Source organism: Coloeus monedula (genome assembly GCF_965178545.1).
Source record: "Coloeus monedula genome assembly, chromosome: 17".
Lineage (NCBI taxonomy): Eukaryota > Metazoa > Chordata > Aves > Passeriformes > Corvidae > Coloeus > Coloeus monedula.
The window spans coordinates 7,287,671-7,308,029 of record NC_138797.1 but is presented as its reverse complement, the minus strand read 5'-3'; the positions used below and the strand labels follow the sequence as shown (position 1 = coordinate 7,308,029).

Here is a 20,359-nt window from a genome sequence, read left to right as displayed (position 1 = left end):
ACAAATGAATTTTATATGTGATAATGCCAAACCATGGTCACCCACTGCCTTTGGAGAACCATGGCTCCCCACTAACCACGCTCAGGGCTTTGCTTCCTCACCTTGTCTCAAGGATTTGTGTGCAGACCAGCCTTGCTCCCAGGGAGTGTGGAAGATTGCAGGCATCCCAGGAAGGCTGGCTAGTGTCCAGGTGCTTGCTCCTTCTCTCCTTGGAGAATTTTATCCCGGTGTCCACCACACCAACAGCGCCAAGGGGGCTGTGGGGCATGGCATGGCTCCTGCCTCATGCCTGGGCATGGATATGCTGCTTCCACCTGGGGTTTGCCAGGAGGGTGCAGATCTGAAAGCTGGTGGAGTGGTGGCAGATTGTGCCTGAAGTGACATTGGTGGCCTCCAGGTGCCTGGCAGCCCTTGGCTGGAGGAAGGGAGAGGCAATTCCAAAAGTGTATGTTGGCGATGACAGTCGATGGGCAGAGTCCCTGCTGGCCAGGCACAGCTTCTGACCAGTTATTCCTGACTGTGGCCCTCTCAGAGGCCAAGGTGGGGGACTCCCACTCATCACAGGAGCCGTGGCTGTGCCAGGACTGGGCTGCATGGGTGTCATCGTCACCAAGAGCTGTGGGTGCTGGTGATGCTCCAACCTCTGCTTCTACTCAACTGCATCAGCACATCAGAGAGTTGGAGCTGTGTGCCTGCTCCTGCATTATCTCTGCTGGTCCTCACCACATTCCAAGTCCTGCCATGGATTTTAGAAAAGGAGCTGGCCTTGCTGAAGCCACAAATCCGAGCTGTGAAGGCTGGAGCAAGAGAGCTCTGTGTCTGCTCAGGATTCCCCAGCTGTGTCCTGCTGAGCAAGTGTTGCTCTTGCATCGAGGTGTTGATGGTGGGTGCCTGAGGCCAGGGCAGGGACAGGTGGGACAGCAGCACCTCAAGGACAGGGGAACAGCTGTGCTCCCATCCTGGCTTGTCTCGCTTTCGATGCCACATGTGAACCACTGGCAAAGTCTGACCCAGGCCATGGCGCACATGCTGGTGGTTCACTGGGAGCTGGGATTTGGCAATGCAGAGCAGCAGCACTGCCTGGGCAGTGTTGGTCCCCCTGAGAGGTGCTGCAGGCAAAGTGAACACTGCACTTGGGGGGCTGCTGCTGCTTGTGCTGGTGGTATTGACTCAGCTCCATCAGGGATGGCACTGGCCAGGGCAGCCTCCCCACCACCTTGGCTGCTGTAGCCTCCAGCCCTGCCACAGGTGAGGTTTAAACTGAGGAGAAAGCAAAGCAAGGTTTAAGCAGCCAGGTTTGGTGTCTGGCAGGACCTGAGCTTTGTGAGGCTGTGGGATGGGGAGCTGGGAGGCAGGACCAGGCTGGCAGGGGCTGAGGCTGGAGGAGCCCAGGGTAACCTCAGCCTCCCAGGGGGCACCTGGCCAGCCCAGCCCTGGGGAGAGCCCTGCTCCTCCAGCACACACCAGGATCCAGCCCTGCGCAGTGCCTGAAGTGTGTCCTGGGGTGCAGCACCCACACACAGAAGGAGCTGGCAATGTCTGTGCAGCACCCATACACACAGCCCAACCCCTCTGGAGCCTCCAGCTCCTCTGTTTCTTACCCTGATTCCCAAAACACTTGATTTTGCAGAAAATAAGTTTTTCAACTGGTTCCTAGGGGCGGCTGCAGCCATTGGCCAGTGCCCACTTCCCAGCTGCTGTCACCTTCATCAAGGCCCAGTGGCAGTGCCCAGAGGTGCCACATCGTACCCACAGAGTGCAGGGTCCTTTGGAGCTGCTCTCCCAAAGGGCCAGTGCCAGTAGGCAGAGCTGGCCACAGCTCAGCAGCACGGGGGACCAGCACCATCACCAGCTACTCCCAGCCACCATCCCCATGGGTTGGCCAGTGGCCACCTTGTGTCACTTGTGGGCACCTTGGAGGGCCTTAGTTACCTGGACCCTGTCCAGCTGACCCAGGCCACCCCAGTGGGATGGTTTTGGGGTGCCACTGTGTCCAGTGCCAGCTCTCCCTGTGGTGCTGTGCTGGAGCAGGAGGCAAGTCCGTCCCTGTCCCCTGCCCCTTTTCTGAGTGTCCCCAGCCCACGGGGGACAGGCAAGAGTGGCGTGTCCTTTGAACGGGCTCCAGCAGTAACAGGTGCTGGGAAAGGCGAAGCGGGCCGGCTCCTGCTGCTGTAAAGGATCCTCCTCTGCCCCACTAATCCGGCTCTGTTACACCCGGGATAGAAGAGGCTGCTCCCTCCAGCGCTGCCACAGTGCAGATGCTGCCCCCCTGACCACCCACTGCACCAGGACCCAGGTAAAGGGGCCGGGGGGGGGTCTCCATGGCTTCTGACTTGGGGCATGGTGGTGGGGGATCCTGTGGATAGTGGAGCCCCCAGCCCTGGGAAGAACACGTCCATCCCCACGGGCTTCCTGTGCTGAGCTGTGGGATGTGGGAACGCTCTCCCAGGGACTGCTCTGCTGCACCTCCTGTTCCAGTAGACCAGCAAGCAACTTCCCTGTTACTGGGATGGTTGCTGTTGGGTTTATTCTGGGACTGGGCTGTCCTGCGCTCTGGACGGCTGCACAGTGGAGTGTTTTGGGACAGGGTGAGGAAAGATGACCAGGCACAGGAGGGCAGTGGAGCCCAGGGCAGAACGGGGATTTGGGGATCAGGTGCTGGGCTGAAGTCCAAGGCAGGTACAGGGCACCAACAGGTCCCCTTGGCAGAGCCGGTTACCCCTGGGCAGGGGGACGAGCAGTGCAGGCAGCTGCTGGGTGCGGGGTCTGTGTGGCCCCTGAGCAGATGGGGTTTGCCTGCATGGCTGGACCTCCTGTGTGGTTCAGGGGGAGCAGTAGTGGGGCCGTGCTGAGAGCGCTCACCTCTCCTGATCCCCACTGCCAGCCCGGGGCCAGAGCCTCTGTCTCCTGCTCTGCCATGGTGGGATGTGGCCTTAAATTGTCACCCTGGCCGCGCCGCGCTGGCTGCTTGCACGTCGGAGGCCCCAGGCACCCGGTGACAGGTGCCGGGGTCAGGCCATCGATCAGTCACCGCGGGGCAGATATCGGGGCACAATGGGACGGTGCCGGGACTGGTGGCCACGTGGGGGCCCTGGCTCGGTGCCACCAGCCGGGGAGCCGCCGGCTGGGCGGCGGGGGCACAGTTCCCGGCTGGATGGCAGCAGCTCATCCCTGCAGGAGCAGAGCCACTGCCCGAGTCCTGCCGTCTCCTCTGCAGGGCGTCGGCTCCGGCGAGCCCTCAGCTGCTACTTTCTCTCCCGCAGGAGCGTCGCCGAACCGGGAGCACCGCAGGGCAGCCGCCTCCTGCCTGGAGCGTCCCATGGAGCAGGGCGGAGCGGCGGATGGTGCCGACACTGGGGGGACAGTGCCAGCTGCCACCGTGGCACATGACGGAAGGACAGATGAGCCTGGGCAGGAGAAGGCTGCAGGAGAGGCTGGAGGAGGGAAGACAGAGCCGGAGCAGGAGACAGCTCTGGCTGCTCCAGAGCCCCAGGATGGACGGGAAGCAGTTCAGGGAGAGGAGGCTTTGGCTGTGCAGCGTGATGGAAGACAGGCAGTATCTGATGAAGGGCAGGCAGCATCCATCGGGGAGAAGGTGCCAGCTGCCACTGGGGCCCAGGGTGTAGGGAAGGATGAGAAAGATAAGCCTGGGAAGAAGAAAGCTCTGGCTGCAGAAGAGCTCAAAGGAGGAAAGGCTTCAGCTGCTGCAAAGGCTAAGGATGGAGGGAAGGATGAGCCCAGGGAGGAGAAGGCTCCAGCTGTGGGAGAACATGAGAAAGGGAAGGAGGAGCCCATGGAGGGGAAGGGCCTGGCTGTAACTGAGGCGCAGGATGAAGGAAAGGACAAGCCCAAGAATGAGCAAGCCCCTGGTGGGTCAGGGGCTGAGAGTGGTGGAAAGGCAGAGCCCACCAAGGAGAAGGCTCTGGCTGCAGCAAACTCTGAAGGAGGGAAGGCAAAACCTATTGAGGAGACAGCCTTGGCTGAAGCTCAGGCTCAGGATGGAGGCAAAGGAGAGCTGGCAAAGGAGAAAGGCACAGTGGTTGCAAAACAGGAGGTCCCAGCCACTGCTAAAGCTCTGGATGAAAGGAAGCAAGATGCAAAGGCAGAACAAGCCCCAGCTGATACCAAGCCTGCAAAGGAGAAAACCACGGCTGCTGCAAAGGAGAAGGCCCCAGGTGCTGCAAAGGCTCAGAGTGGGGAGAATAAAGTAGTAAAGGCAGAAAAAGCCCCAGCAGTTAAAAAGGCTCCAGATGGAGGCAAAAAGGAGCCCACGAAGGAGAAGTCTCCAGCTCCAGTGAAGGAAAAAGCTCCAGCTTCAGTGAAGGAGAAAGCCATAATTCCTGCAAAGGAGAAAGCTCCAGATGCTGCCAAGGCTCAGGATGGAGAGAAGGCAGCAGCAAAGGCAGAGAAAACACCAGCTGCAAAAATGGCTCAAGGTGGAGGCAAAAAAGAGCCTGCAAAGGAGAAGTCCCCAGCAGCTGCAAAGGTACAGGATGGAGGGAAGAAAACTGCAAAGGTGGAAAAATCCACAGTTGCATCAAAGGCTGGAGCTGGAGGGAAAGATCCTACAAAGGAGAAGGTCTCAGTGGCTGCAAAGGCTCAGGATGGAGGGGAAAAAGCTGCAGAGGTGGAGCCTCCCACAGCTGGAGCAGAGGCTGGGGATGGGGCTGCAGAGCCCATGGAGGCAGCAGCCATGGCTGCTGTGAAGGGTCAGGGTGAAGGGGAGAGAGAGTCCAAGGAGACAGAGGGACAGCCACCAGAGATCCCCGAGCCCCCACGCCCAGTCCTGCTGCAGAGCCTGAGCTGTCCGGCTGCCTGCCACAGGTACCCACACCCTCCTGGGATGGGGGGGATCCCCCTCACTGCTCCAGGGAGCCCTGGGTCCCTGGGTGCTGGGCTTGGGAGCTGCTGGCTGGGCTCTGCTCACCTCCCACTCCTGCTTCCAGGGAGGAGCAGCCCTGGGCAGAGGTGGCAGAGATGGAGACAATAGCAGAGGAGATCACGATGGTGGAGCCAAAAGAGGGTCCGACAGAGCCTGGCTCTGGCCCACCAGCCCTGGGGGACCTGCAGCCTCTGGAGCCGCCTGGCACCCCACAGGAGAGGACATTGCCCAGTGCCACAGGGCAGCCCCCAGATCCTGCTGGGGTTGCAGAGCAGCCTGGACCTGGGGTGCAACCATCTTTGGTGGAGGGAAAGCCACCCCCCAGCCCCTACCTCACCCCCGATTTTGGGAAGGAAGACTCTTTTGAGATATTGGGTAAGGCCATGAGTTACCTGCCTTTTCCTTGCCCCCCTGGACCCTCTGTGGAGTGACAGCCTGGGAACCCCGTGGCCCTGCCTGCTGCTCATACTGCCCTCCATGCTGCAGCTCCTGTCCTTGGCTTGTCACCTGCCTGGTGGCCTTCGAGCTCCCCTTTCACTGTAAACAGGGCTAAATATGTCGTGTCCCTTCCTGGCCTGCTCTGGCCACACTGACTGTGAGGAAGAGGAGCCTGGGGAGTGACAGTGACTGTCTGGCTGGTGACAGGGCACGTCCTCATATCCTGCACCACTGTCCTTGTGGGGATGGCAGGGCTTGGGGGCAGTGGGTGCTTGTGGGGATCCCTGTGAGGCCGGCTCCTGCTCTCACCTGGGAAAGGGTGGTGCAGGAATGGGTGCATGGGGTGGCCTGTGAGTGGGATCTGTCCTGGAAGGGTGAGCAGGAGGTGGTGGCATGGAAGGGGGTTGGCCTGGAGAGGGTGACAGACAATGACATGGCCTGGAAAGGATAAATGCGACGTGGGATGGTGGGGGTGGCTGTCATGAAGTAAGGTGGGTGCCATGCATTAGGATGGGTACCATGGAGCGGGGTGAGTGCCATGGAACAGGGTTGGTGCCGTGCAGCAGGACAATGCTGTGGGCAGTAGCAAGGGACCCTTCAGGGGTTGCTGCATCCTCCAGTGCAGCCCCAGCCAGGAGCCCCTGGGTCACAGCCCAGCACTCAATACCTGGCCACATCCTGTACCCACAGGCTTGGCTGGGTGCCTGTCTTCACCCCACAACAGGGCAGCCCGGGGTACCCACAAGTGGAGTCCCCTGGACAGCAGATTCCCTTCTCACCTCAGCCTTTCTCTCTGGCCAGACGATGTCCCTCCGCCACCAGCGCCCTTCGCACATCGCACCGTCACCCTGCGCTCCGCCAGTGTCAGCTCACAGTTCAGCCTCAGCTCCAAAGACATCCTGGGGGGGTAAGGAGGGGCTCTAGTGCTTCCCCTGGCCTGTCCCGAGCTGCCCTCCAGCCTTGGGCAGTGGCTTTGTGTCAGTGGGACTCCTTTGGTCATGATGGGTGGGTGCCTTGGGCAGGATGGGTGCCTCAGCCAGTGCAGAGCAGCACCCCAGTGCAGCGTGAGGGTCCCCAGCAGCCTGGGTGGCTGATGGCATGGGCACCTCTCCCTGCCTCCCTCGCCAGGGGCAAGTTTGGTGAAGTTCACACATGCACGGAGAAGGAGACGGGGCTCAAGCTGGCAGCCAAAGTGATCCGGAAGCAGGGAGCAAAGGACAAGGTCTGAACGGCACTGGGCAGGGGGGGCAGTGTGATGCTCTGTGTGCCCCCCTGGTGTGGGGACACAGCCTGTCCCAGTGGTACAGCCAGGGCTGACACCCCACACCATCCCGGCGCTCCTTCTGCAGGAGATGGTGCTGCTGGAGATTGACGTGATGAACCAGCTGAACCACCACAACCTCATCCAGCTCTACGACGCCATCGAAACGCCCCGGGAGATCATTCTCTTCATGGAATTGTGAGTGCCTGTGCCTACCTTGGGGCTGTCCAACCCCAACATGCTACATCCCACCCTGGCTCTGCTCAGCATCTCCATGGTGGAGCTGGGCCAGGGTTCCCAGGAGGGCAGGGAACTCTGCAGGAGGATGGCTTGGGGCAGGGAGCCCCCCCCAAAGTGACCCCATGGTCCATCCCCATGCAGTGTGGAGGGTGGTGAGCTCTTCGAGCGGATCATCGACGATGACTACCACCTGACGGAGGTGGACTGCATGGTGTTTGTCCGGCAGATCTGCGAGGGCATCCGCTTCATGCACCACATGCGTGTCCTCCACCTCGACCTCAAGGTGCAGTGCTGGGGCTGACAATGACAGGGCCAAGGGTGACAGCAGGACACTGGCTAGCGGTGGGAGGGGTGCCTGTGGGTCAGCACTGCTCTGGTGCGGGTCAGCTGCAGGACCCTCTCTCAGTGGTGGGGCAATGGTCACCCTGTCCCCACAGCCTGAGAACATCCTCTGCGTCGCTGCCACTGGGCACATGGTGAAGATCATCGACTTTGGGCTGGCTCGAAGGTGAGGTTTTCTTCCTCAGCTCTGTCCTTCGTCCCTGTTCCCCTTCCACCCTTCATCTCTGTGTGCCTTTGGGTACCAGGAGCCCCAGGACCTGCTCTAGGCCATTGCTTTGGCCACGGCTCTCCCTGACTAGCTGGGGAGGGCAGCATCTGCTGAGAGAGGGGCAGTGGTTTGGGAGAGCAGCCTGTCCCCCTTCTGCTGACTTGCACCCCCCTCGGCTGCAGGTACAATCCCAACGAGAAGCTGAAAGTGAACTTTGGAACTCCTGAATTCCTCTCCCCTGAGGTGGTCAACTACGAGCAAGTCTCCTACTCCACGGACATGTGGAGCATGGGCGTCATCACCTACATGCTGTATGTCAGGGCTGGGCAGGGGCTGCCAGCGCCATGCTGGGGAGCTGTGGTGCTGGGACAGAGCTCTCCTGGGTGCAGGGCTGTCCCCAAGCACCTTCCTGCTTGGTGGCAGGTGGGGGGTTCTGGATGGGGAGATGGCCATGTAAGGTTAGGGGCTGGGGGGCAGGAAGAGGCTCAGGCCGGCTGCAGGCAGGAGCACAGGACAGTGCCAACACATCCCTGGAGCAGCCCTGGCCAGACCGGCTCTCTTCCAGGGGGTCTGGGAGGTGCCGCAGCCTGAGAGCACCTGACTCCTCACCTCCCTGCACCCCCAGGCTCAGCGGCCTCTCCCCCTTCTTGGGTGATGACGACACCGAGACACTCAACAACGTCCTGGCTGCCAACTGGTACTTCGACGAGGAGACCTTTGAGAGCGTCTCCGATGAGGCCAAGGACTTTGTCTCAAACCTCATCATCAAGGATAAGAGGTGTGAGGCTGGCAGTGGCCATGGGGTCCTGGGGTGGGCATCCCCAGAGCGGCCCTGGGTATCACGTGCTGCCTCTTCACCAGGACATGCAGCATCCCCTGGGTCCTGCACTGAATGAAACCCAGGGGCTCTGCCCCACTCTGATTGTCCCCAACAGAGCCCTGCATCCCTCCAGGGACACCTGTCCCAAGCAGGATGTGTTGGACCCCTTGGGTCCTGCCCAGCCCCACCAGTACCTGAGCACATGCTTCCCTCTGGTTCTTCCCTGCAGGATTTTGGGGTTTTGGGGCTCTGGAGTGGCTGGAGAAGGGGGTGGTTGGGGGTGAGGGGCTCAAGTAGGGTTGACACAGGCTTCTCTCACCCCCAGTGCTCGGATGAGTGCTAACCAGTGCCTGCAGCATCCCTGGCTCAATAATCTGGCAGAAAAGGCCAAACGTTGCAACCGGCGGCTCAAGTCCCAAGTGCTGCTCAAGAAATACGTCATGAGACGGCGCTGGAAGGTGCGGGAAGCCGGCAAGGGCATGAGGGTCAGCAGCTTCTGAGGGGGCTGGGAGGGGGCTGCCAGACTCTGCCTGTCCTGGTGGATGGCATCTGGAGCATGGAGAATGTTCTGTCTCTCTGTGCTGCTGCAGCTGGGACACAGGGCTGGGGACTCTTGAGCGTGGATGCCCCTGAGGTAAGACCCCCATCAGGCATGTGGTGGTTACTCCTGAGCCGATCCCAAGAACAGCTTTTGGGGGCAGGAGTAGTGTCAGGCCCCAGAGCAGGGTCTGGCTCAACCTCCAGTGCCACAGCCCTTGCCAGAGGATGAGCACCTTTCCTCTTCCCCTTCACAGAAAAATTTCATCGGGGTGTGTGCTGCCAACCGCTTCAGGAAGATCACCAGCTCGGGCTCCCTGACAGCGCTGGGCATCTGAGCTGGGCTCCCAGGGGAGCCGAGGCCAGAAAGGAACTACTTGAGAGGGACCCCCACCAGTCTGGAGCAGCTCTGCCGAGCTGGTCCCACGCCGGGCGGCATCACTGCGCTCAGGACCACATCACCGCTGGGGATGCTCGCAGTGTTCTTGGGGCTCCTGAGGCTCCAGCCCTCCTCACTCCCACGGAGCCGACGCTCCCGTCGGGATTTCCTCAGACTGTGAGGCTGCTCCGGAGTGGAGGTTTCTGATCTCATCTCTGGCCCTGGCCCGGCTGCGTCATGCCCGACCTGCAGCGTCTCTGCTCTGCTCACGCTTCCTTCCCGTGCCCTCGGGGAGGAGGAAGGCCATTCCGGTGTGATCCCGCTGCCTCGGCCACCTGGTGCTTGCTGCTTTTGGATTCGAAATGTGCCCTCTCTGCCTGTAAATGCCGCAGCCCTGCCCTGCCTTCGCTGCCGCTGGCCCCTGCACTGCCCAACCTCCCTTCCCAGCTCTGTGGCTCGGCGATGATGCTGGAGGGCACCGCGGACCCCCACCCTGGTACCTTGGCACCGGAGCCGGGGCTGAAGCACCTCCTCCTGGCCAGCTGGGCATGTGGGAGCGGAGCTGGCCCCGAGCTGCTGTTCGCACAGGAAGGGAGGAAGCAGCAAGCACGCTTCCAGCGGCGTCCCCAGCTGGGAGCCAACGAGGAAAGAAGGAGGCTTTGTGTTCCTCCTGCCCTCCCTGCCCTTCGGTTCTGCCAGCGGGGGAAAAACACAACCTCTGCTTCACCCGTCCCCGGCAGAGCGCGATGAGCGAGGCGGGCTAATGCAGAGCAGCTGGCCCGCGCTCCCCGCTCCGGCCGGCACCGCTCACCCGACCACCAACACACCGGAACTGCTCCGCCGCTCCGGCCGCGGCCGCCAGCTCCCCGCCCTGTGCAGGGGCTCCGCGGGACCTGCTGGGACTGGGGAGGGGGTGCTGCTCCTGCTCTCGCGCCTTGTCCCGTCCCCGGCCTCTCTGCCTGCATCCCTTGGGCCTCCCCGGTGCTGCCGGAGGATGGGCATCCCCTGGGATTTGTAGCATCCGGCCTTGCCCACTGCAGGAGGGGATGGGGGGTTGGCAAGAGGTCCTCCAGCTTTGGCTTTTGCCATGGCTGAGCCCCGCCAAGCCAAGGCTGTGTGTTTGCTCTGGAGCTGTCTGTGCCCTCTGTGCCTGCTGGAAAAACACTGAGGAGAGACACAGGTAGACATTGCCCCTCACCCCTGCTGGCTGCAGCAGGGGAAGGGGCTTTAGGCTTGTCCCCACCAGACAGCAGCCACGGCTGGTGGGACCCTGCCCCATAATGGAGCCTTCCACAGCGCTCGCCTTCTTGTAAATAAATGTACAGGTCTGCCACAGCCCACACCTGCCACTACGGGGGGCTGGGGAGGCCCTACCGCCACCTGTGGGGCCTGACAGTCACAGGATAAGTGAGATGAGGATGGGAAGCAGCGTCTCATCTCTGTGGTAGAGGGAATGGGTCCAGCCTGTGCTGTGGACAGGGACCACCTGGTACGTCCTGGGCAGGGCTGTGCAGGCATGGTGCCAAGGGTTTCTGGTCTCCACACCCAACAGCTCTGAGCACCCCAGGGGGATGGGGGAAGGGGAGGCGACTGGATGGATGGGTGGATGGATCAGCAGTCAGAGGTGTCCTCATATCTTCAGCATCTGCCCATATGGGGTGGGATGCCCAGGCAAGGGCTGGGGGGTACTGGTACCCCTTTGCCCAGGGGAGCTGTGGCTGGCCCTGAAGTGGTTAAGGCTGCCAGAGCCTGGACTCCGGCTCCCACCGCAGGCGTCCCTCCCAGCCACTTCCTGCCGGCAGCCTTTGACCGGTTCCTGTCGGTGACCACCCCGCAGGCCTGGACGCCAGCGCAGCCCCATCTGGTTTGAGTTACGCTCCATGGCAGTGACGTCTCTTTCCTGTCTGGCCCCAGGAGCCGCGCGTTGCTCTGGTCCCGGCCCTGGCCCTGGCCGGCCACAGGGGCTGCAGGGCCCTGCTGCGGGGTGGCCATGGGGCTTCCAGATGGACCATCAGCCCCGGACATTCCTGGCACCCTCAGCTGCTGTAGGGGATGTGTTCCTGAGCACAGCCCTGTGTGTGCACATCTGAGGCAGAGGGATGGACAAACACCAGCACATCACAGGGTGGGGGACCCCTACCCCACAGCCTGGTTTGGTTTCTCCAGCCTCCTCCTTCCTACCCTGGGACCCTACAGAGACACACACTGGGGCTGAATGAGTGGGGCCACATGGCTGACACCCATGGAGTAGCCATGATCCCATCCTATGTTCCCAGCCAACAGGGCTCATGAGCCCCTGAAGCTGCTTGGAGTGGACTGGTCCCACTGGGGCCAATGGACAGGGCTGCTCCTGGTCCAGCACAGGCCACAGCAGCCAGTTCCATGCCTTATGTGCGGGGTCCTCATCACCCCCACGGATGAACAGGGCAGTCTGGGTGTGCACATGTGTGTCCTCAGCATCCATCCCCGGAGCCTGGAGCAGCACACACTCCCCATGCACCCTGCTCCTGTGGCACCCACCCTGCCTGCAGAAACAAGGAGACCCTCAGGCAGTGCAGGGAGGGAAGGGGAGTGGGCAGACCTCCAGCACTGGCACCTGGCAGCACCACCGACAGCAGCAGCATGTTCGCCCCATGACTGGGTGCAGCACAGCCCCGGCCACGGCACAGCCCAGGATGGGAGCGGGCGAGCGGGCAGGGGGCCAGGCCACCCACAGCGAGCCGGGAGTGAGCCAGGAAGGAGGCAGAGCTGGGAGAACAGCGGGTCCATGACCGGCAGTCGGGGTGAGGGCGGGAAAGGGGAGCGCTGGGAGAGCACATGGCTCTGATCTGCACCCCCGGGCAGTGCAGGCTGTGCAGGACAGGAGTCCCCATCCCTAGCAGCTGCTGCAGTTTGGGGGACAGTGGGATGCGCCACACTGCTCCCAGCACAGGGGTCCCATATCGGGCACAGCATGGGGCTGGGGCCGTGTGTTCCCAGCTGGGGCCGTGTGTTCCCAGCCGGGGCGGGCGAAGGGCCTGGCCACGCTGCGTGGGAACCAGACGGCCCCTGGGCATGGCTGCGGCGTATGCTTCCTCCCGCGCCCCCGGGGACCGTGCGAAGGAGGGGGTTGAGGTCAGCCGCTCTCGCCGCCGGCCGCTCCGGAGACGCCAGCATGATGTAGGCGCTCAAATATTGTTTTCCACTGGGTAGGGAAAAAAAAGGGAGAAAAGAGAGGCCCGGGGCTGAGTGGTGGTCCCCGATGATGAAGGGCGGCCCCCCCTGCCCTGCCCGGGGCTGGGACACAGCCATGGCCCAGCAGCAGCCGTCTGGGGGCTGGTAACAGAGCTGACGCGGCCGCGGTGCTCCCGGTCCCCGAGTGACGGCAGCGTCCCTCCGTGCCAGCACGGCCCCCGCAGAGACCCCCGACCCTGGCCAAACTGGAGTCCTGCTAGCCTTGGGGAGATGGGGGGACTTTGACACAAATTTGGTCCCCACATCAGCATGGAGAGCCCCAGCGAGCCCTGTGTCTATCCTAGGGCTGGCTGTGCCATGGGGCCCTGGGTATTGCTGCTCCTGGGGAGATCCCTCTCCCATCCTGGGGTTGGCAGGATGGGGGGCACAAGCACAGCCCCCCACTTTGCCAGCATCACTCTGGCCCCACTTCAGAGGTGCTGACTCGGGTGTCCCAGTGCTGTGTAGGAAGGGGATGGTGGCCAGGTCCCATCCTAGGACTGTGTGAGGACCCTGACCACTCCAGTGTCCCCCAGCCTGGCCAGTTGGGACATGTCCCTGTGCCCAGCCCAGTGTCAACACTGGTGACTCAGCTGGTGCCTCTTCCTGGCAGCCACCCTGCATGATTCAGGTCGGAGGAATCCACTTTCCTGGCTGTTCCCATCAGAGCTGCAGCCCCTGGCACAGCCCATCTTTGGGGCTGCCCTGGTCTTGGAGTCTGCAGGGACTTGTTGGAATCCCAGCCATGCACTGGCACAGCCACAAGCAAGGACAGAGAGGGGAGGGAGCCCTGTCCCCTCTCTGTCCCCCCCTCCACACGCCCCCCCCCCCCCCATAGCAGAGCCTCCACACTGTGCCACAACCCCTGGTGCCTCCCCACAGTCTGCCTGGGGCAACACGGGTCCATTTGCAGGGCCACACACTGAGGCTGGTGCCACTTGTGCCACGTGTGACACCCTGTGCAAAGCCAGGAACTTGGAGGGGTCCCAGGCACAGGGAGGTGACAGTGGGGCTCCATTGCGGGATAACTTCTGCTGCAGCACATTCCCCTGACCCCCAGGGACAAAGTTCCCTCGCACTACCATGGGATGGCGCTTCAGGGGCTCCTGGCCCACATTGTGGCAGGACCTTGTCCCCAGCATCTCCCAGGGACACAAGACCTGGGTGTAGGTGCCCTGACCCAGGCCATGCCCCGTCCCCGCATGGCCTCACCATCCAGTCAGTGATCACTGACAGAGGGACTGGTGGGGATGTGGGCTGTGCCAGGCCACCCTGGGGACACGTGTCCCCCAGCCAGCACCTGAGCTGGGGCTGAGGGTCCCCAGCTTGCCCCTGCCCACTGCCCACCTCGAATGGGGCACAGAGACCACAGAGGCAGCGTTGGGGAATGTGTTTTATTGGGTGCTGGGTGGTCCCAGGGTGGGTAGTCCCTCACTCGAAGAAGAACATGCCGGGTGTCCGATAGAGGCAGGGGGGCAGCCCCAGGGGGTAGCCATTACCCCCCTGCAGCGGGATCGCGGTCCCCGGCCCCCATGGCTCCTTCTGCTCACCTGCCCGTGGCCCCATGGCCCCGAAGGGTGGCTGGCGGGGGGCGGCAGGGGCCGGGGGCGCCGCAGCCAGGAGATGCTCCAGCGCTGTGCTGCAGGGCCGCTCCTTCATGCAGAAGCTCAGCGCCTGCACCCGGCACTGGTAGCTGCTGCCCAGCGCCTCGGGGCCCGGCCGGCTGAAGGAGCCGAACACGGGCAGGTGGGGCTGCGTGTAGCCCTCTTCCGCCAGGAAGCAGGATGAGGGGGGCTTGCCCGTGCCGAGGAGGTTGCCAGGAAATGCAGGTGGCACCTGCCCGAATGGCTGACATGGCCCCAACCCAGGGGCAGCCAGCTCCTTGCCCTCCAGCTGCCCCGGGGGGGTGTCTGGGGTAGCCGGCGAGTCCTGCGGGGGGTCCCTGTGCTGGGTGGGCAGCAGAGCGGGCAGCAGGGCAGGGTGCTGGTGCTGGGCCGGGCGCTCGCTGGGCAATGGGTACTGACCTGGCCGGGGCAGCTGCAGCGCCGCCGGGAGCCCCCCGAAGACAGTCTCCTTGGGCGGGCGGCTCTCGGGGGGTGTGAAGAACGGCCCCTTGGGTTGTGGCATGTCCGGCAGGTACAGGCAGGGCTGCCTGGCCTTGGGCGGCTGACGCCGGGCACAGGGCTCAGCACACCCCGGCACCCCGGCACCCTCAGACAGAGAGGCAGGGCTCGGCAGGCGTCCTGTGGCCGACGGCGAGGTGTAGCCCCCCTCTGCCTTCCCCTCCTCAGGCAGCGGGGCAGCGGGCAGCCCTCGCGCCTGCTGTCTGGGGGTCTTCCCGCGCCCCTCGTCTCCCTCAGTGCCCGGTGCCTCCCGGAGGCCCCTCTTCCTGGTGAAGCGCCGGCGGCGCCGCAAGAAGCTGCCGTTCTCAAACATGTTGTAGCAGTCGGGGTCGAGGGTCCAGTAGTTGCCCTTTCCCGGCTTCTTGTCATCACGGGGCACTTTGACGAAGCACTCGTTGAGGGAGAGGTTGTGGCGGATGCTGTTCTGCCAGCCCTGCTTGTTCTCACGGTAGAAGGTGAAGCGGCCCATGATGTAGCGGTAGATGCCGCTGAGGGTGATGCGCTGCTCGGGCGCGCTCTGGATGGCCATGGTGATGAGGGCGATGTAGCTGTAAGGTGGCTTGGTGGCCTCGGCGCTGGGGAAGGCGCCGCCGGCCGGCTCAGGGGCCGGCGGGCTGCGCAGCGCCGCGTCGCCGACGGGGAGGTCCGGCTGCATCCTCCCGGCCGGCCCCCGCCGTTCCAGCGCTGCCGCTGATCCCGCTCTGCCGCACGGCCCCAGCACGGCCCGTTAAAACCCGCCGGCCGGCGAGGGGGCGGCGGGCCCCTCCTCTGAGGGGCCGCCCAGGGCGGAGCGGGGCTCTGCCGTCCAGCACTGGTCCCTGTGGACAGACGGACGGATGCGCCGCCAAGGCCTGCGGCCAGCGGCCAGTGGCCCCGGGGTTGGCACGGCCGCGGCAGCCCCAGGGCAGAGGCGGGCACAGCCCCCGGCTCCCCCAGCCCCTTTTCCCACGGAAGGTTCCCACGACCTGGTTCTCATCCTGTCCTGCTCAAGGCGTGCAGCCGGGCTCCGGCTGGGCTGGAGTGGGGCTGAGTGAGGGATGTTGGCAGGACTGAGGGTGCTGCCTGCCCTCAGATGCCCATCTGCCCCCTGCCCACCCTAGTGCCTCAACCCCTGCTCCCAGCGTGGGCTTGTGCTCTGTCCAGATCTCTGCATTGTTCCGAAAACTCTGGGCGCAGCACGGGCCCCAGGAGCCCCATCACACCACTCATGAGGGGAAACTGAGGCACAGGTAGTGACAGGTAGGACAGGCTTCTGTGTTGCCAGGTCAGCAGAGCAGCTAACGGGCACCTCACTACTGCCTTCACCCCTGCCAAGGGGCTGGGACAAGGGGCAGGACAGGTCTGGAGCCAGCGCTGGGGCAGGGGGTTGTCTCACGCTGTTTCCCTGTGGCTGGGGCTGAGCTGGCTTTGCCCACATGAGGGTCTGTCTGGCCCTCAGCTTCCCCAACCACCCGTGCTCTGCTTGGACCAGCACCAGCCCCCCAAAACCAGAGCCAGCCCCCAACACCGCTACGAAAACACAACCTTTATTTCTAAGGTTTGCTAATGGCGAGTCCTGGCAGCACAAGGTGCAAGGACAGAGCAGGGTCTGCTCCAGCTTGCTGAACAGACACGCAACAAATCCCACCTGGGGGACTCCTGGGGAATAAATACAGCAATCACAGGGGCAGCAGCACCTGCCCACCCCAGCTAACATCCATCCTTGTCTGGTCCCACATGCTGAGCACCCTGCACACTCTGCCTCGGGACATGCAGTTGGAGCGGTGCCGTGGGGATCAGAGCCTCCCTCTCTGAGACTTTATGGCAACTGGGCTCTCTTCTCCCACCCAGCTCAGGGCTGGCAGAGCTGTTTGAGGACATGGAGAACGTGGCTGGAGGTGCCAGGGGCGCAGGGCTGGGGGGAGTTGCAGAGCAGCGTCGGCCTCAAGCGCTGGGCATGATGGAAGAGCTCCCGTGCAAACACCGGCTCCACCTATGGAGGCACAGAATGATGGAGGATGGGCACAGGTCTGTGTCCCCACATCACAATGGTCCCCATGCCTGGCTCGGGGGTACTCGGGGGTGCTAGCCCCAGTGGGTACTCACGTGAGCCATGATGAGCTTCTGGAAGGGGTGCCCAGCTCTGGTGGGGTATTCCTCCCCGAAGCACAAGTAGATCTGGTACTGGGGCATGAGCTGCCCGTTGCTCAGGTATTCCCGCACCTCTGCAAGACACCAACCCTGTCAGGGGACACGGGGTCCCCACAGCCCCCATCAGCCACACCAGGGCAGGACCTGCCCCTCTTCCTGAGAGCAGCAGGGTCTCCCAGGACTTACGCTGTATGTACTGCTGTGTGTCCAGCAGCTTGTAGGTCTTCTCCCTCTCCAGCTTGTTGGGCCAGTTCTTGTGTGGGGCCAGTGGCCCATTCCAGTACACCCTGCCCTGGCACTGGCGCTTCATGAAGACCCCCTCAGGTGCTACCCACAGCAGCACCCCACGCTCCAGGTGAGGCAGGAGTCGCTCCAGCACGTCGGTCATGCAGGCCACGTGGCCATGGCCGCTGAGCACCTGCGGTGGAGGGAACTTTATCTGCTCCATGCAGGAGGGGCCGTAGAGGTGCTCGCTGTCGGCCGGCACAGCGCTGGTGGTGATGCGGCAGCCCTCGGCCGTGCGGGTGGTCACCTCCTTCACCAGCACGTCACAGTAGTACAGGCGGATGTGGAGCCAGCAGTCTGGGGCAAGGGGGAGGTCAGTTCATGGGCAGTCTGGCCTGGTGCAGCCACCCAAGGCACTGCCCGCCAGCGTGGCTCCTACCTGAATTGTTGACATCCTCCACAGGGAGGTAGGACTGGGGTCCAGGAAGAAGCTGGCCATGGGTTGGGTTCCAGCCATAGAAGACTCCCCTCACAAGGCACCCTGGACCAGGGCAGAGATGAGGTGGCGAAAGGACATGGGCAGTTATCCCAATGGCTCCCAGGCACTCTCCTGGCCCAAGGCCCTGGGCCCACACTTCCCACTGTGTTTGCTCATTATTGGGCCTCATTATATCCCCTAAGGGCATGGCTTTGCTGGGGTAGGGTGGGAGTCGTCAGCCCCTACCTCAATCCCTGCAGGATCCTGGCAGAAGTGTGTGCTCCCTGCCCCCAGCCTTATCCCACTGAGAGGGACCCTCCTCACCTCGCTCAGTCAGATGGGCAGAGAGCCGGGGCTGTGGAGACACATGGGCAGTCTCCAGCACGTCCTTCTGGCTTTCCTCCTTCTTTGGACTCCCCACGATGCTGCCCTGGGGGGAGGAGCAGCTTTGGTGAGGGCTGAGCTGGCAGTGGGGGATCCTGAGCCAGCTCCTGCCTCTACCATGAACCAGCAGGTCCCCTGCCTGGGTCTGGCAGCTGCGTAGCAAAGGGGACCCTCACCAATGCCCCGTGGGACAGATGCAGGCAGTGTGCAAGCAGGGGAGCAGCTGATGGGTGAGGGGGGGATTTGAGGGTCCCACCTTCTCCCCTGCCTGGATGGCACAGGGCAGGCTCACCTGCTGGTCCTCACTGCGTGGGGACTGTGTGTCACTGTCCTCTGCAGAGAGCAAGAAAGAATGGATGAACCCCTGGCAAACGGCAGGAACAGCCCCAGGGAAGACAGCTGGCTCTCTGGGACACCCGGAGAGGAAGAGGAGCAGGGAGGAAGGGTAATGTCTGTGGGGCACGGGGCTTGTACAGGCATGGTTCAGGTATCAACCCCACATCTGGCACAGGAGGAGGGACGGCAGGGACATACCTGCATCACAGGCTCTGTCAGTCACGATCTGGTACACCTTGTAAGGCTCGGAGATGTCCAGCTGGCTCCGCTCGGGCACCTCCTGGAAGTCGGTGCTCTTGTTTAGGGCGCAGCGCAGGCGCGTCTTCCAGGTGGAGGGGTCAGCCTTGTCCGTCCCTTCGTGGTACTTCCCCTTGTAGACGGCCCAAGCCTGAGGGACAGAGGGTGCCCTGTGCTGTGGGGGCTGCCACAACCTGGCCCCCGGCTCGGCTGTCCAAGGGGGTCCACCGGAGCATGAGTTCACCGGGGCTGAGGGGGCAGTGGGGAACGGGGGCTGTGTGTCCTGGGGGGCTGCGGGAAAGTGGCTGGCGCGGGGTCCAGGGGAGCACACGGATCTGGGCAGTCGGGAGCCCCGGGAGTGTGCACGGAGCTGGGCGCTGTGTCCCAGGGGTGCGCATGGAGCCAAGTCCTAGCGCTGCGCACAGAGTGCCCCGTAAGGTGCACATGGAGCTCGGCTGCACGGAGCTGGGTGAGGAATTCCGGGGTGCGCACGGAGCTGGGCAGTGGGGAGCCCAGGGCAATGGGGAGCCCGGGGCAATGGGGAGCCCCAGGAGTGCACACGGAGCCCGGGGGTCAGTCCCACGGGCGCTCCCAGGGCCGGATGGGGGCCGCGGGGAGCCCGGGGTACCTTGAAGAGCGCAGCATCCTCCTGCTGCCGGTAATCCTGCTTGGCTGCGTGCTTCCAGGGGATGCGGAAGAGCGTGCGGTGCCGGTTCTCCCAGCGCAGCCCCGGGTACCGGCCGCTGTCGATCTGCGCGATCAGCCACTCCTTCAGCCGCATGGGCGCCCCCGGCTCCGCCATCGCGGCCCGGCGGCGAAACCGAAAGCGGCTCCGGCTTTCACTTTCCCTTTCCTGGCCCATGCCGCCGGCTCTGGCTGCCCCACGGCGGAGGGGACGGTCTTAAAGGTTTTTTTCTGCTCCACTTTTCCCCGCGCAGCAGCGTCAGACATCCGTGTTCAGGAAAAAGTGATGTCGTAATTGAAGGTTACAGCACTGGCAACAGCCGGAGCTGGTGCCTCCGGGAGGGACCCCCAGCAAAGGCATCCCCGAGGTTTCAGAACTTCACAATGTGCGTACCCATGTACACCAATGGTGATTTTAGGCTCTTCCCTTTGTTCATTGGCTCCTGCGGAGCCTCTAGGTGATCGACCCGCACCCCGGGACGTGCCCTTTGTTAGGCAAAGGGGGGGCGCCCATTCCCGGCTCTTGCCTGGGGCTCCAGCGTTTTCCTGCCGTGCAGAACACAATGTGCAGCTCGCACTGATAATTTACATACCGAGAGACCTGCACGAAGTGTATTTCTTAACACAGGAAGCCTGCACTCGCGGGACAGGGGCAGGCACATTGCATCAACGGGAGAGGGGACAAGGCACCAGAAGGCACGCGGAACTCTCCTGCACCCCTCCCAAGAGCTTCCCCTAAAACTGTCAGGACTCCCACACGCTCCTCAAAGGCAACAAGGGGCCCTACTCCCTCGTCTTCCTGCTTTGGGGACCCGGACATGTCCCAGCCCCAGGGGCTTTATCCTCCCGTGGGACCAGCTGCTCACTCCATGGGTGTGGGGAGCTGCGGGGAGCTGCGGGAACAGCACGGGGTTTCCAGGGTGGTGTGTACAGTCACATGTCCCCATACCTCATATCTCAAATCTCTCCTCTGCTCTAATGCTCACATCTGCCTCGTGGGGCTCTGGTGCTGAGTCGAACGGGAAACGGGTGGGAAGGGCGGATGAGCTGTGCCAAGGGCTGCCGGGACCGGGGTGAGAGCCTGACACATCCTGCACCAGCTCCCCACTGGCCCCCAGCAGGGCACGGGCTGGGTCACTGGGCCACCCTGAGGTGACACTGGTGTTGGTTCCTCCATCACTGCTGCAGAGCCCCATGTCGCTGTGCAGGGAAACCCAGCTCCTCTGCCTGGCTGCTGCCCCCCAAGTCTCCTTTTGCAGTCCCACAGGTCTCCTTTTCGGCTCTGAGTCAGAGAAAGTCACCTCTCGCCGAGAGGAGAAGTGAAGTGCCTGAGAGCTGCTGGGGCTGCAAAGTCTCCAAATGAATAATCAGTGGCAGAGAGCCCAGTCCTGGGCTTTCCCAGAGGATGTGAGGACAGGGAACAGCCACGTGGCACAGAGGGC

The 20,359-nt window shown here is 63.2% G+C and overlaps 3 protein-coding genes across 3 annotated transcripts; 1 reads left to right on the top strand and 2 right to left on the bottom strand.

Moving 5' to 3' along the window:
* Positions 1–1,017: 1,017 nt before the first annotated feature.
* Positions 1,018–9,066, top strand: MYLK2 (myosin light chain kinase 2; the record flags this gene model as incomplete). Its single annotated transcript, XM_082292983.1, has 13 exons — positions 1,018–1,089; positions 3,218–3,760; positions 3,791–4,824; positions 4,947–5,257; positions 6,122–6,227; positions 6,449–6,542; positions 6,670–6,779; positions 6,963–7,104; positions 7,259–7,329; positions 7,554–7,682; positions 7,997–8,149; positions 8,517–8,649; positions 8,986–9,066. The coding sequence occupies 13 exons, from the start codon at positions 1,018–1,020 to the stop codon at positions 9,064–9,066; spliced, it is 2,979 nt and encodes a 992-aa protein (XP_082149109.1).
* Positions 9,067–13,751: 4,685 nt separating this feature from the next.
* Positions 13,752–15,098, bottom strand: FOXS1 (forkhead box S1; the record flags this gene model as incomplete). Its single annotated transcript, XM_082293088.1, has 1 exon — positions 13,752–15,098. The coding sequence occupies one exon, from the start codon at positions 15,096–15,098 to the stop codon at positions 13,752–13,754; it is 1,347 nt and encodes a 448-aa protein (XP_082149214.1).
* A 1,004-nt stretch (positions 15,099–16,102) lies between these two features.
* Positions 16,103–19,181, bottom strand: LOC309579484 (interferon regulatory factor 4-like). The gene is made up of 8 exons (XM_082292822.1): positions 18,862–19,181; positions 18,195–18,384; positions 17,953–17,993; positions 17,601–17,706; positions 17,238–17,339; positions 16,760–17,155; positions 16,529–16,647; positions 16,103–16,415 (listed from the first exon to the last, which is right to left on the bottom strand). Exons 1-8 carry the CDS (start codon positions 19,093–19,095, stop codon positions 16,275–16,277), a joined length of 1,329 nt encoding a protein of 442 aa, XP_082148948.1. The 5' UTR covers positions 19,096–19,181; the 3' UTR covers positions 16,103–16,274.
* Between the last annotated feature and the right edge of the window lie 1,178 nt (positions 19,182–20,359).